Genomic DNA, 14,158 nt, shown 5'->3' on the forward strand with positions numbered 1-14,158 from the left:
TTTACCAAAAATATTTATAGCAACACCATTTGTAATAGCAGAAAGCTAGAAACAAAATGTGCCCAACAATTGAGGAATGGATGAATAAATTGTGTCTTATTTTGGAATAAGAATGCTTCCTAAGAATTTTCAATCACAAAGAATAATAAAATATATGGAAAAACCTATATGAAGTTATTCAGAGCTAATGGAGCAAGACCAGAATGTTGAAGACAATATCAAATAGCATGATGAATAGCAACAATGATATTGCATTGTGAAATATGGGTCCCTCCTTCCTGTTTATAACCCAAGTGTATGGCTACAGATTCAATTGTTAGCAGTCACTTTTTTGGTGTTTGCCTTCCTTAACTCTTTTCCAGGACTATGTTTTTCTTTTCTGTTTCTTTTTTCCCCTTTAGTATTTTTTGTTGAAACAAAATCTATCAAAGAGAAAGGGAATTGCTGAGCAGTGGGGCAGGTCCTTCCATTCCTCCTCTATCCCTTAACTAGTCATAAGGTTGTACAGAAATATCATTTAGCTTTTACAGAATTAAGTTTTATGCTCTCTTAACTTTAAAAAGCAGCTGATTCTAACATTTGATATGTTTCTTTAAAAATAAAATAAATAAAATTTCCCATTTGCTGAAGGACTTAATTCTAATTTTCTCTCAGTCTTGATAACTGCTCCTACTATAATGGAGCTTTAAAATTTGCAAAATGCTTATGTCAGTTATCATCTCTACTTTAGAGCTGAAACTTTAAGAATGAGAAAAGCAGACAGATATCTACCTAATAGTTGTTCTCAAAAACTGCAGAACTTCACTTTCTCAAGCACTTTAATAATTAACCAAGCTTCTCCTTTTTTCCTGAGAACAACTAAAGCTGAACTGAATTGGTAGAATCTAAAGGGTCACCAGATCCAGGACTACCCTTGAAGTAATAATTTAGCTTTTTTTTTTTATTATCCCACTTCCCATTTTAGGTCATTAGCTACTCTTTTTTTTTTATCTCACACATTTTTTAAATTAATTTTACAATTATAACTTTTTGACAGTACATATGCATAGGTAATTTTTTTTTTACAACATTATCCTTTGTACTCCCTTCTGTTCCGAATTTTCCCCTCCTTCCCTCCACCCCCTCCCCTAAATGGTAGGCATTCCAATACATATTAAATATGTTATAGTATATCCTAGATACAATATATGTGTGCAGGATGGAATTTTGTTGTTGTTGTTGTTTCAAAGGAAGAATTGGATTCAAAAAGTAAAAAGAACCTGGGGAGAAAAACAAAAACAAAAACAAAACAACAAAAAAAATGCAAACAGTTTACACTCATTTCCCAGTGTTTCTTCTCTGGATGTAGCTGATTCTGTCCATCATTGATCAATTGGAACTGGATTAGATCTTCTCTATGTTGAAGATATCCACTTCCATCAGAATACATCCTCATACAGTATTGTTGTTGAAGTGTATAATGATCTCCTGGTTCTGCTCATTTCACTTAGCATCAGTTCATAAGTCTCCCCAGGCCTTTCTGAAATCATCTTACTGGTCATTTCTTACAGAGCAATAATATTCCATAACCTTCATATACCATAATTTACCCAACCATTTTCCAATAGATGGGCATCCATTCATTTTCCAGTTTCTAGCCACTACACAAAGGGCTGCCACAAACATTTTGGCACATACAGGTCCCTATCCCTTCTTTAGTATTTCCTTGGGATATAAGCCCAGTAGTAGTAGCACTGCTAGATCAAAGGGTATGCACAGTTTGATAACTTTTTGGGCATAATTCCAGATTGCTCTCCAGAATGGTTGGAGTCTTTCACAACTCCACCAACAATGCATCGGTGTCCCATTTTTCCCACATCCCCTCCAACATTCATCATTATTTGTTCCTGTCATCTTAACCAATCTGACAGGTGTGTAGGGATATCTCAGAGTTGTCTTAATTTGCATTTCTCTGATCAATAGTGATTTGGAACACTCTTTCATATGAGTGGAAATAGCAACAAACAATTTTTAAAAGCCTACTTTGCCTCAAGCACAGTGCTAAATCCTGATAATATACAAAAAGACAAATGATATCTTGACCTCAAGGAGTTTACAATCTAATGGGAGAGACAACATGCAAACAAATGAAGGAAGATCCTGACTTTAAAAGGGATTGGAAAAGGCTTCCAAGAGGGGAAAGGGACCTGTATGTGCCAAAATGTTTGTGGCAGCTCTTTTCGTAGTGGCTAGAAACTGGAAAATGAATGGATGTCCATCAATTGGAGAATGGTTGGGTAAATTATGGTGTATGAAGGTTATGGAATATTATTGTTCTGTAAGAAAAGGCCAACAGGATGAATTCAGAAAGGTTTGGAGAGACTTGCATGAACTGATGCTGAGTGAAATGAACAGAACCAGAAGATTGTTGTACACTTCAATGTTGTATGAAGATGTATTCTGATGGAAGTGGATATCTTCAACATAAAGAAGATCCAACTCACTTCCAGCTGATCAATGATGGACAGAAACAACTACACCCAGAGAAGGAACACTGGGAATTGAATGTAAAATATTATCACTACTGTCTATCTACCTAGGTTACTTATATCTTCGGAATCCAATACTTAACGTGCAACAAGAAAATTGGATTTACACACATATATTGTATCTAGGTTATACTGTAACACATGCTTTTTTTCCTCAGGGATCCCACTTAGAAAGAATTGAGAGGCTGAGAATCAGATGGAGTAAAGTTGTCGTTTAGGTAGCTAGTTGAAAAAAAAATGTGGTTCTGCAATTGGGGAGAAATATTTAATACCAGGAAACTAAATATTGCTGCAAATGCACAATTTTCCTCTTTTCTTTTTCTTTCTTTCTCTCTCTCCTTCTACTTGTCCCTCCCCCTCTCTCCACTCTTGTTCTTCTCTTTCCCCCTTCTCTCTCTCTCTCTCTCTCTCTCTCTCTCTCTCTCTCTCTCTCTCTCTCTCTCTCTCTCTCTCTCCTCTTCCCCCCCAGCCCCTCCCACCCTCCCAACTCCTGGTACTTCCCCTACTTAATCTCTCAAGAAACTGTTCATGTATCACAATCACTGGGCATATACTTTGTTGCCATCCTTTTATTTTCATTAAAAATGTTTCCATAAAAAAAATCTGTTATATACGGGGCTTTTCTTCACCTTGGGGATATGAAGCTAAAAATCAAAAGGTAGGAACATTTTATTCATATTACTTACAAAATTTGAAATTGCTTTTCAAAATAGTTGTACTGGTTCACTGCTCTCCATCCCCCAACAATGCCCCTATTTATCACCCCCAAATCCCACCAAAATTGGATTCTTCCTTTTTTCTGCTATCTTTGTCCATTTGCCAGGTATGAGGTAAAATCTCAGGGTTATTTTGAATTGCATTTCTTTTAGCACAATAAATGCTTGTTGATTGATTAATTTAACCCAAACTCTTCCTCTTGGGTTGAGATTATACTGTGTCCTTCTTTCTCTAAAAGGATCATGACATCAGGGAGGTGATACCATGACATGCAAATGAACTGGATTTAAGTGAAAAGTGAGGGAGGGCTGTGCAAGGTCACCAGCTTCACTTTCTCTTTCAGAGCTATCTGGGTCCAGGGGCCAGATAGAGATTAGGAGGAAGGGAGATGGCCCAGAATGAAATGGTCTTTTTAAGTTTTAAGATCTTCAATAGATCTCAATTTGACTGAGGCTGCACCCATTCAGGGATTAAGAGTAGGTGGCAATAGACACAAAGAATCTCTTTCACCTGGTCAAAAAAACCAACAACATATATGTGTGTGTGTGTGTGTAAATCTGGAAGGAGAAGATCCTCAGGGTTTTTGGACAAAGAAGAAATGATTGCTATTTACTTTTTTTTTCTTTTAGGGTTGAGGCAGTGGAGTTTTGGATTGACACTATGACTTCAAAATAACCTTAGTTAATCTTTTCTCATGATGGGTATCTTTTCTCAGATACACATCAGTATATGTTAAGTCAACAAGCCAACAAGCCCTTGGGAATACAAATACAAGCAGAATGACGATTTGATTCCTGCCCTCAAGGACCTTACATTCTAAGGGAAGAACATAAGCATTTTTTTAAAAAAAAAGGCTGGAATCCTCTGAAGGGAAGTCCATTGTTCTTCATTCCATACTGCTCTCTTAAAATGTAGGAAAGTTAAAAAAAAAAAAAAAAAGGAGGAAGGGGAAAGAAGGGGGTAGAGTGTTTAAGGATAGTTAAGATCTAGAAAGGCATTTATTTTTTTTTTTTTTTTTGCATGGAGGATTTGATATTTTTAGGCAGAGAGGAAAGAAGCAGAGGAGAGGAGATGGAGATGGAGAGGAGAGACTAAAGATTGCTACAAAGGAGGCATAATTGAGAAAGATCCTGAGGAAGATCGTTGGCAATAGGGTCAAATAAAGAATAGGAAACATGCTCCTTCCCTTTCCCCTTGAGAGCAAATAAGGAGAAGACACAAAGAAATTCTAAGATGAGGGTTATAGATTTGGATCTGGTAGATTCCTGCATAATCATCTATTCTAGTCTAGTGCTCTATTTTACTGGTTTGGAAGCAGAGATGCAGATTAAACAATCTGTACTGATAGAGTCCCTATCGGAACCGGGGTCATCCTTTGCTTCTTGTCTGTTGCTGTATGACACTGCTCAGATCTCTTAAATAAGCTAATAAAATGTATACATAATCTTTTAAGGTTTGCTATATCCCCAATAACTCTGAGAATCAGGCATTCTTTATTTACCTTATCTTATAGATGAGGAAACTGAGGCATATAGAAGATAAGAGCCTTGCTAGAATCATATAGCTAGTGTCTGAGACAGGATTTAAACTCAGGTCCTTCAGACTCCAAGTCCATCAATTTATACACTGCACCACCTAACTGCCATAAATGCCTGGAGGGAGGGGGTTAAGTGTTTATCCATGCTTTTTTGTTTATTTGTTTAAATCATTCTAATTTTCCCCAGTATTTCTCCTTTGCCTTCTCCCACTGGGCCATCTTATAAGACAAAGAGAGAGGAAGGGAGGGAGGGAGAGAGAGGAGAAAAGGTAAAGGGGGAGAGAGAAACTCAGACAAAAATTAGTATTACTGATCAAATATGGAAAAATTCTGAAAATATGTGCAATGAATAAGACCTATAGAGCTCCCATCTCTGCAAGGGGGTGAAGTGGAGTGCCTTTTTATATGTTTTCTAAGAAATGCTTGTTCTTTAAAATTTACATTTTATTTTTTTTGGTGGCTGTGCTTTTGTTTTTGTTTTTTCATTGTTACAATCCTTGTGTATATTATTTTCTTGGCTCTGCTTTACTTCACCTGCTTTAGGGTTCATGTAAACTTTATCATGCTTATCCATCTTCATTGAATTTTTCCTTTTCTTACGATAGTTATGTTCCATCACTCTCATGCCACAACTTGTTTAACTATTCTCTTACCAATGAATATCTACTTTGCTTCCAATTCTCTGCTGTCACAAAAAGTGCTGGTAAAAAGATTTTGGTGTACATAGATAGGGCTTTTCTTCTTATCAAAGGTATATAAACCAAGGTCAAAGGGTGTGGACATTTTATTCACTTTATTTGAAGAATTCCAGATTGTTTTCCAAAGGCTTGTGTTGATTCACAGTTCCCGGCATAAAGCAATGAAATATGGAATAATAGTTCAAGTCTTTCTTCTGACACAAATGGGTCATGGCAAGTCTAAAAGTCAACTAGTTTTGTAGCAAGTATTTAATAATCCAGTATAATAAATACCCAGAATGATAGACTCTGCCCTAATGGAGCTTACATTCAATGGGAAGGGTAATACATAAAAGGGAGTTTCAAAGATGGGGAAGGGGGTAATATGACAATATCTGAGTGGGGGCATGGCAGAGAAAGTCGGATGAGTTAGCAGTGCTACCTGGGGAGGAAAAGAACCCGAATCACTGGGCCTTCTTCTTAAAATGAAAATTACAATAGGAACCAGTTATTGAGGAGACGCTGGAAGAGAAAGATGCTTCCAATAGGAGGAATTGAGGGCTCCAGAAGTCTCCCAGGTAGAGGGATAGAAATGTTACTTCTATGTACCTGTTTGGACAATAAATCGCAAAAAATGTACTGATCTGCATGGATAGAGGGAGTTAGTTGACTATATTGATGAAACCATGGATCTGGTCCCTAACCTTAATTTCTCAGTTGAGGAAATTAAAGAACAGAGAAGACTGAGAGTTGGTCAAAAGTCACATGATGACCATTTTTTTAGAAAAATGAGTCACAATAAGGGCTGAAAGAATAAAAACTGTAATGATAACATCTGGGATTTTAACAGAGTGATGTATTGATTTCTAAAATCACTGCCAACAGCAGCCATGAGACTTCATCTGAGATTACCAGCATAAATTTATAATAGATAAAAGGATACTCTACAGGTCAGAACTTCTGTTCAAATTTCCTTAGATCCTTCCATTTGAATGAATAAATTTTTTTTTCTGTTTCTGGTACTCTGCTGAATACCAAAAACTATAAATTAGAAAAGACAGTCTTTGTCCTCAAAGAACTCACATTCTAACGGGCAGAAGTGATGCAATAGGGGACTGGTGCTCAATGAAGGGAGTTTTGGTCTGGAATGTCAAAGATGGAAAGCTTACCTAAAGGACACTCAATTGAATGTCTTTTCCATATTTGATGGTAGTACTGATTTGAGTGTCCAAAAAAAAAAAAAAAAAAAAAAAGTATTTCACAGCAGGTATATGGCAAAATGACATAGCTGGGATGTGAGATGAATGCAAAGCCTTTCATTTTATTCAGGTTGCGATTCTATCTGTAGCTCATGAAAGTTTTAGGGCAACTTCATCCCCACACCCACTACCATCGTCAAGAATTTAGGTTTTGAATATAACCCCCCCATTTGGGTTCCCAGCTAACAATCCAGTGCAAAGATTTTGACCTATGTGCTTCCTTCTAAGACTATGACTTAAGAATCAATTTAGTGAGTCAACCTTAATATGTGTTACAGGAGCCAAATATTACCCCAATATCTGTGGCACAACCTCCCACAAGTACAAAAGGACCTGGGGAAAGTGGGCTCAAGCTTAGGAGCTGAAACTCCTTTTGTATTATTTATGGAGGGCCCTTCCCCACACACAATAATATTTTTTTTCCAATTACATGCAAAGATAGTTTTCAATATTCATTTTTTTGTAAGATTTTGAGTTTCAACTTATTTTTTCCCTCCTTTTCTTCCCTCCCTGCTCTCCACGATTGTAAGCAATGTGATGCTGTGTTAGAGACTCTAAGTACCATGAGTCTGTGGGATCTTTGTCCTTGACTCCCAATGCACTCACTACTGCAACGAGTAGTATTAATAGCAGCCAATCCCGAAGTGACATTTAAGACACTGACAGTAATTCTAACTTTCTCAGACCCTCGAAAGCTCTAACTCCTCTGGCCAAAGTTCATTGTGGGGAGAATGAAGGAAATTTGGCTGAAATCAATGCCTCTTCTCCCATCCCGGCTCCCAATGGTAGTAGTTAATGTACTCCAAAGCCACATATATTCATATTTCTGGATAGACTCCCCTTCCATCTATCGACTCACTCTTTTATACATGATCTAGAGGGTATAATAAAATTAGCCAATTGCAACACACGTTTTTCTGGGCTCATTCCACTTCAAGACTTTTAAAGACTTTTCAAATTTAATCTAAGGTCTTCTGATTCATGTAATAGTCATCAAGCTACTATATGATGAGGGTTGCATTCAGTCCCAATCTTATGCATCTATTTTTAGGTTCTTATTCCACCTTTTAAAAGTTTTTTTTTCCCGTTCTTGTTCTTGACTATTATCCCTAATCTAGGGATATTCTAGTACTTAAGGACTTTATTTACCATGTTACTGTAAGTTTCCTGGGGTGAAGAAGGGAATCCCTACTCTGGAGGTATAAGGTATAAGACATCTACATTAGGGAGTCACAAGAAATACTGTTGGCTGTTCATGAATCTATTTATGCTTTTAGAATAATGAAAGTGAGACAACTTTCAAATTGTTGATTTACTGCTTAACAGAAAGAGAGGACGAAGTTTAACATCTAATGGGGAGCTTAGGCTTAATCGTCAATTGCATTTTCCATATATTTCACTCTTACTAGCTGTAGCCCATAGATTTTTATCCGACAATCCTTTCCCTTCCTCTGAAATCCTACAGCAATTGGTATATTGGCAAAATCTTTGGATTGAGTCGGGAGATAGGTCGCTATGTGACAAATCACCTGCACCGGTAACTGCTTTTCTGAGGGCAAATTGCCCATCTTTTGCCATTTTTAACAATTTTCTGGGAATGGTTGCTGAGGTTTCTTATTAGTGACTTATTACAGTTTTTCATGAGACCATGAATAGTTTGCAATGCTTCTTTTGAAAACTGTTTATATCCTTTAACGGCAGGGTACCCTTTTTTGTTTTCGTTCTATTTGAATATTATTTTTTCTGACTGAACAGCTTTCCTCATTATTCCGGTGGCACGGGGTGGACAAGAGGTTTTAGATTATGTAAGTGAAATTATGTGATCTTTTTAGGATCAGTTCTCCCTCTTCTCCAACTGAGAACCTCCCCTCCCCCGCCTAGATGTAAAATGTCCTTTTTCGTTTTTTTATTTTAATGCTGTGAATAATGAATACTATCCACTAATTAATTAATAACGGATGAGGGTGGTATAAAATATAGGTCTACAATTAATTTCTGCCAGATTCTTGTTTTCCCAGGAGTCTGACAAATAGGGAGCTCTTCCACGTAATCTCTGCTCTTGAGCTTACACGGGGTTGTATTTTTCCGGTTTTCTCGGTCCGTTGCACGGATCTGCTTTTTCCACAGCACTAGACAGCTCCGCTTACTAGTTCTTTACATTTAGGACAAGCTCTCTAGGCCTCCAATGCAGCCGGAGGCTGGGCCGGGCCTCCTCCCTTTGTCCTTCAAAGCCTTCCCCCATGGCTGCCATCTCCTCATCCCGCACCTTCATTCTTCTGCCTCAGACAAGCCTTCCGAGGCTCCCGCCTTTCCGTCTCCACCAACAAGCCCATTGCGCTAAACTGACTCAATTCTACACGCTCTGCCCTTCAAACACCGCAGGTCCCTCCAAGGTTTGGCCATTCTTCATTTCGCTCAAGATGGCGGGCCGTCCACGTTCCAAAACCAAAAGGCTGTGTCTGCGCCTGCGCTCCCGGACGCCACCTGGCTCAGCGGCCTCCGCTGGCGTCCGAGCTCCGCCCTCACGAGCCGGGTGTCCTTGCGCTGGTCCCGCCCCTCCCGCCGACTCACTCCTCCCTCTCTCTGAGTACGCCTGGAACCGCACGTAGAACTCTCCCCCGGCGGCTTTACCCTCCCCCTCCAAGATCCTTCCGCCCCTCTGAGGAGCGTCCTTGATCCTAAAGAGCAAAAGGCGTTAGTCCCCAAAACTTTACGGGTGATTCTTCCCTGGGGATAGCACGACTTCCTTTTCCGCTTTCCACAAAGTTGAGCGCTTCTGTGGGGGGGGAACTCTTTTATATAGACCCCGGTTCCCCGTTGGGAAAGAATAGGCCGCCGGCGGAGGGATCTTCTGATTCCGCGCAGTAAGTCTGACGGGAGGGGGGGTCGTACTGGAGTTGGAAGGGAGGGGGCGGGAGGGACGCTAAGGGGGTGGGGGAGCCAAGGAATTGTTTTCCCCTTCACCACGCCTCTGGATCGGTGACCAATAGTAGAAGCCGAATCTTCCAGAGGCCCCGCCCATCGCCCTAGCGCTGGCCAATCAGCGGCAGCAGCGGCTGGAGGGGGCGGGCACGGGCTCTGTGCGTGTCTGGCTAGAGCGTTTGGACCGAGCCGGAGGGAGATCACGGTCGGAGGCGCCGCCGTCCGCGGAGCAGGAGCGCCGGCTAAGCGGCCCAGCCTCGGGCGCCGGGGGTAGCCCGGAGCGCACGGCCATAGAGGCCGCGGAGAAGGGCGAAAGTGCGGGACGCCGGCCGGTAAAGCCCCGGCGGGGCCCGGGCTCGGCCGGGACCGGGTGGGGCGGGAGGGGACTGCCTGGAAAGGGCGGGGTGCGAGGGCGGGGCGGTTGGGCCGCCTCCCCGGGGCTCCCCCGGGGCCGCCTTAAAGGCCGTCCAGGCGAGCGGGGCCGCGTGGGCCGGGCGGCGCCCGGGGCGGGGGCGGTGCCGCCTCCCCTCCCCCCTCGGCCCGCTCCTCCTTCCCGGGCGCCTGCCGCCCCCGCGCCCGCCCGCCCGCTCCCCCTTGTTTTCCTTTAAAGGGAGGCGGCGGCGGCTGAGCCCGAGCCGAGTCCGCCCCCCGCGAGCGCCAGCCCGCCCGCCCACCGCCGACATGGTGCTCACGCTCGGGGAAAGTTGGCCGGTGCTGGTCGGCAAGAGGTTCCTGAGCGTGTCGGCCTCCAAGGAGTGCGGGGGCAGCGGCCACAGCTTCGACGTGGAGCGCGTGGACGAGTGGCCCTGGGTGTCGGGCACCATCCGCGCAGTGTCCCACATCGACGTGACCAAGAAGGACCTGAAGGTGAGGGCGCGCGGGGGGGCGGGGCCCACGCCGCGGCGGGGGGGCGGCCTCCTAGCGCGGAGGACGCGTCTCGGGGGTAGAGGGGGGCTGCAGGTAAACTTCGGAGGCGTGTTGGAGGGTAAGCGTGACTTTTGGGAGGCGGGGCTTGCCAGAACTGGCGGTGTCGGGGTGGGCGCTTGTCCATATATGGCGGGTCAGGGGTGGGGGCCTGCTTGTATAGGTTGAGGCTCCGCGTGGGTGGAGCTGTCCGGGGTGGGCTCGGCGGTGCCCGCGTTTGGGGGCCTGGGCACGGGGCGCCCCGGGGCTCGCAGCCCAATCGCCGCGAGCTCTGCTCGGAGCAGCGGCTAGTGCCATTCGCTAATGGAATCAGTCGGCTGGAAGGAGCGTGGAACCCCCGGGAGCGGAGCCATTGTGTCAACAAAGAGCCCTTTGTGCGCGGAGAGCTCGCCCGGGGCCTCGCCGGCTTCCCGGGGCCCCCTGGGGAGGGGGCTTCTGGCCCCCCGGAGCGCGCTCCGACGCGCCCCCGCCCCTGGTTGGGGAAATGGTGTTCGAGGCCGACTCGGTGCCGAGGAAGTTAGAGCGGCCACAATGGACGGGAGCCCGTTGGAGACAACTTGGTCGGACCGCCGAGCGGGTTCAAAGACAAAAGTGTTGTGAGCGGGGCTGTGGGAAGTAGCCTTCGTTAAGTAACGGCAGCAGGAGGACTGTCCCAGAGAAGCTCCGCCGACGTTACTAAGAGCTTCTAGAACCGGGCACTCGGAGGGGTCCCGAAGAGAGCCGATATGGAGCAGCCTGCTCCAGGAGTGAATATTGAAAGGCAGTAACCTGTAAACCGTAGAGTTCTGTCGGGCTGGCCCGCGGTTGTCGGACCGAACCACCCTTGTACTCAAATGTCTACAGCCTAAATACAGAGCAGTCAGTGATAGTGCCTGGATCAGGGAAGGATCCCATAGAAGATGTTTGAGCTTGGAGGGGATGGGTAACAAAGAAGGGGATTTGGTTGAGTCCCCAAGTGCTTGAGGGTTGGGTGCAGAGCAAAGTTGGGAAGGTAGAATGGGGCCAGTTATGAAGAAAAAGCTCTAAAATAGAGGAGTTTGTACTTATCCTAGGGCCATAGGGGGCCAATAGAGAAGTACTCCTGCATGAGGCTGCAATGGGGGAGGAGGCTGTGGGGGAAAACCAGCTTGAGTTGGGAAGCTAGTTAGGAGGCTCTTGGCTAGAGGTGAAGGCCAAATGCAAGGATATGGACTATTCAGGCTTAGGGTGAGTTACGAGCTTAAGAATTGGAAATGGTGGTACCTAGGACAGAAATGGGGGTCTGGAAGGAGAGAGGGGAGGGGAGGCTTTTTGAGGAAAGACAATGTTTTGGACATGTTGAGTAGGTTTCTCCAGGATATCCAGTTTGAAATGTCCTGTGGGCAAGGACTAAACTTGGGGAGGAACTGGGCCTGGATATATTTAGATCTATGAGTCTTCTGCCTAGTTAAATCCATGGGGGTGATGGAGTTACCAAGGGGGAAGACAGTCTTCAATGAGGGGTGTGAGGTGCATGGTGATGATCTACAGTGAGACAGGGGGAAAGAGGAGGCCCAGAGAGGAGTTAGGGGCATTCTGAAAAGTTGGCGAAGAGGATGCGGGAGGGAGGAGGTTAGCTGGTAGGAGGTTTGGGAAATGGACAAGTAAGATGCTGTTGATGACTTTGAAGAGAGTAGTTTTGAGACTTGAAGTCAGGTTACAAAGAACTGAAGAGTGTGGCATGAGGATCACCTGGGCTTCAGGCACAGGTTCCCTTTGGGCACTTGGTTGGAGGATTGATTTTAGAAGCAAAGGCATGACGGGTCTTAAAGGGGTAGGTTATAGCAGTCACATGTCTTGCCTATACCTCATGGTTTGTTTTTTTTTTTTCTCTTTTATATCTGTGCTTATGTCTCCTGCATGTTCTGGTATGGAAGGAAAATTAGTTTAAGATCCCTTTCTGAAGTTGTAGATTGAATGTAAAGAGAGGTCAGTAGTCCAGCATAGTTGCTGTGTCCCATCAGCCTCCTGAGGTAGGCTTTCTTTAGAAGATGGGCTCTTGATATTGAGCCTTTGAAATTAAACAGCAGCCAAACTAAATCTTAGTTTCATCTCTTTGGATCAAAATGATTTGACCAATTGATTAAATATCAAGAATATACTAAGAATGACTCCACTTGGATGCCGGTTGAGCTCCCTGAGCTTTCAGCCTTCTGTTTTGGTGGATTCTGTTTACTGGAGGGGCTCGTCATTGTTCTTAGGTTTTCATTGGTGAAATTTTGACAGGAAGTGGGTGGAACAACCAAGAAGTGAGTTGAGTTATCTTTGAATAGATTGCTGGACCAATTTACTGGGTTGAATATGGTGATTCCAGTTTTGATATGTATATTTGGGCTAATTTTATGCAATAAAAGTTTTTCAAAATACTAGAAACTTAATGACCATGTCCAAACCCACATATTAAGGGGAGTGCTGGATGAGAAGGCTTGAATTAGCAGCAGCTGTCACTACTGGGAAAAAAAAAAAAAACCAACTTCAAAAAAAATAACTTCATCCCTACCATTGATAAAGTGCTTTACAGATTTGTTTGAACAACCCTGGGAGGCAAGTGCTATTATTTCCTTTTTTTTTTTTTTTTTTTTTTTTTTTTTTTTTTAAACTAATGAAAAAATTGAGGGAGTCAGGGGTTGAATGAATTTCCCTTGGTCCCAGAGCTAGTGCTGAGGGAGATTTGAATTAGGGCTTCCTGACTTTTCAAGCCCAGTTCTTGATCCACTGGCCATATCTCTCCAACTTTATTGCCTAACCTCCTAATAGAGGGGAAAGAGTACTATCTTTGACAGAAGACCTTGGTTCAAGTACTGTCATTGCTACTAGCTAACATTGTGATTATGGGTAAGTTACTTAATTTCTTTAAGCCATAGTTTACTTATGCGTAAATTAGGAATAATTATGTTTTTAGGATTCTAGAGAACCCAAGGAGTAAAAAGAAATTAGGCTGTTGGCAATATACATAAAAAGTTGGATGTCAGGAAAACTACATCGAGTGCCAGGGACACTGAAGAACTGAAGGCCCACGGTGATGTGAGGAGAAAGTTAGCCTAGTCCTTAGAGAATTGTGTGTTAGCAAAAGGGGTGAAATGAAGACAGCCTGACAGCTCTATAGGCATCCTTGAAAAGTTGGGAGAAATTGAGAAAGGTCCCTAGCCTGATGGGTGCTGGGCTATAGCAAACTTTTGGGAAGACTTGGACGAGGGTCTCAGGGACAAATGAGTTTTGTGTGATCTGCATTGTTAAAAGGAACTTCTGACTTGATGAGATCATCCTTAGAGTTGGAAGGGGTTTCAGAGGCCAACTTTGTCATTTAACAGATGAAGAATCCAGCTTAGAAGAGTGATATGATCTGACTGGGGTTAAGTCGCTAGTAAGAGGCAAAGGTAATCTTTATCCAAGTTCAAAAACCTGCTTCTCCTAGGCCCCTTTGAGTATTTAATAGGACGAACTGCTCCCTTGGAGCCCTCCTTCAGACTGAATTCTGTGCTCAGTGGGTCTTAGGTAGATTTAAGAGCAGGAAGACTCACATGTCATTTGATCCTATTCCAGGCCCTATTGTTTTCAAAGGCAGTTTTCTCTTTT

At 43.5% G+C, this 14,158-nt stretch overlaps 1 protein-coding gene across 1 annotated transcript in view; it reads left to right on the forward strand.

The window, feature by feature from the left end:
• Window positions 1-9,817: 9,817 nt before the first annotated feature.
• Window positions 9,818-14,158, forward strand: part of KDM3A (lysine demethylase 3A) — a 60,397-nt gene continuing 56,056 nt past the window's right edge. Inside the window, exons 1-2 of the mRNA XM_074285669.1 lie at window positions 9,818-9,972; window positions 10,251-10,507. Of these exons, the coding sequence (XP_074141770.1) occupies window positions 10,322-10,507 (186 nt within the window). The 5' untranslated portion in view covers window positions 9,818-9,972; window positions 10,251-10,321. The remainder of the gene's footprint in view (window positions 9,973-10,250; window positions 10,508-14,158) is intronic.

Source organism: Sminthopsis crassicaudata, chromosome 2 (assembly GCF_048593235.1).
Source record: "Sminthopsis crassicaudata isolate SCR6 chromosome 2, ASM4859323v1, whole genome shotgun sequence".
NCBI classification, from domain to species: domain Eukaryota; kingdom Metazoa; phylum Chordata; class Mammalia; order Dasyuromorphia; family Dasyuridae; genus Sminthopsis; species Sminthopsis crassicaudata.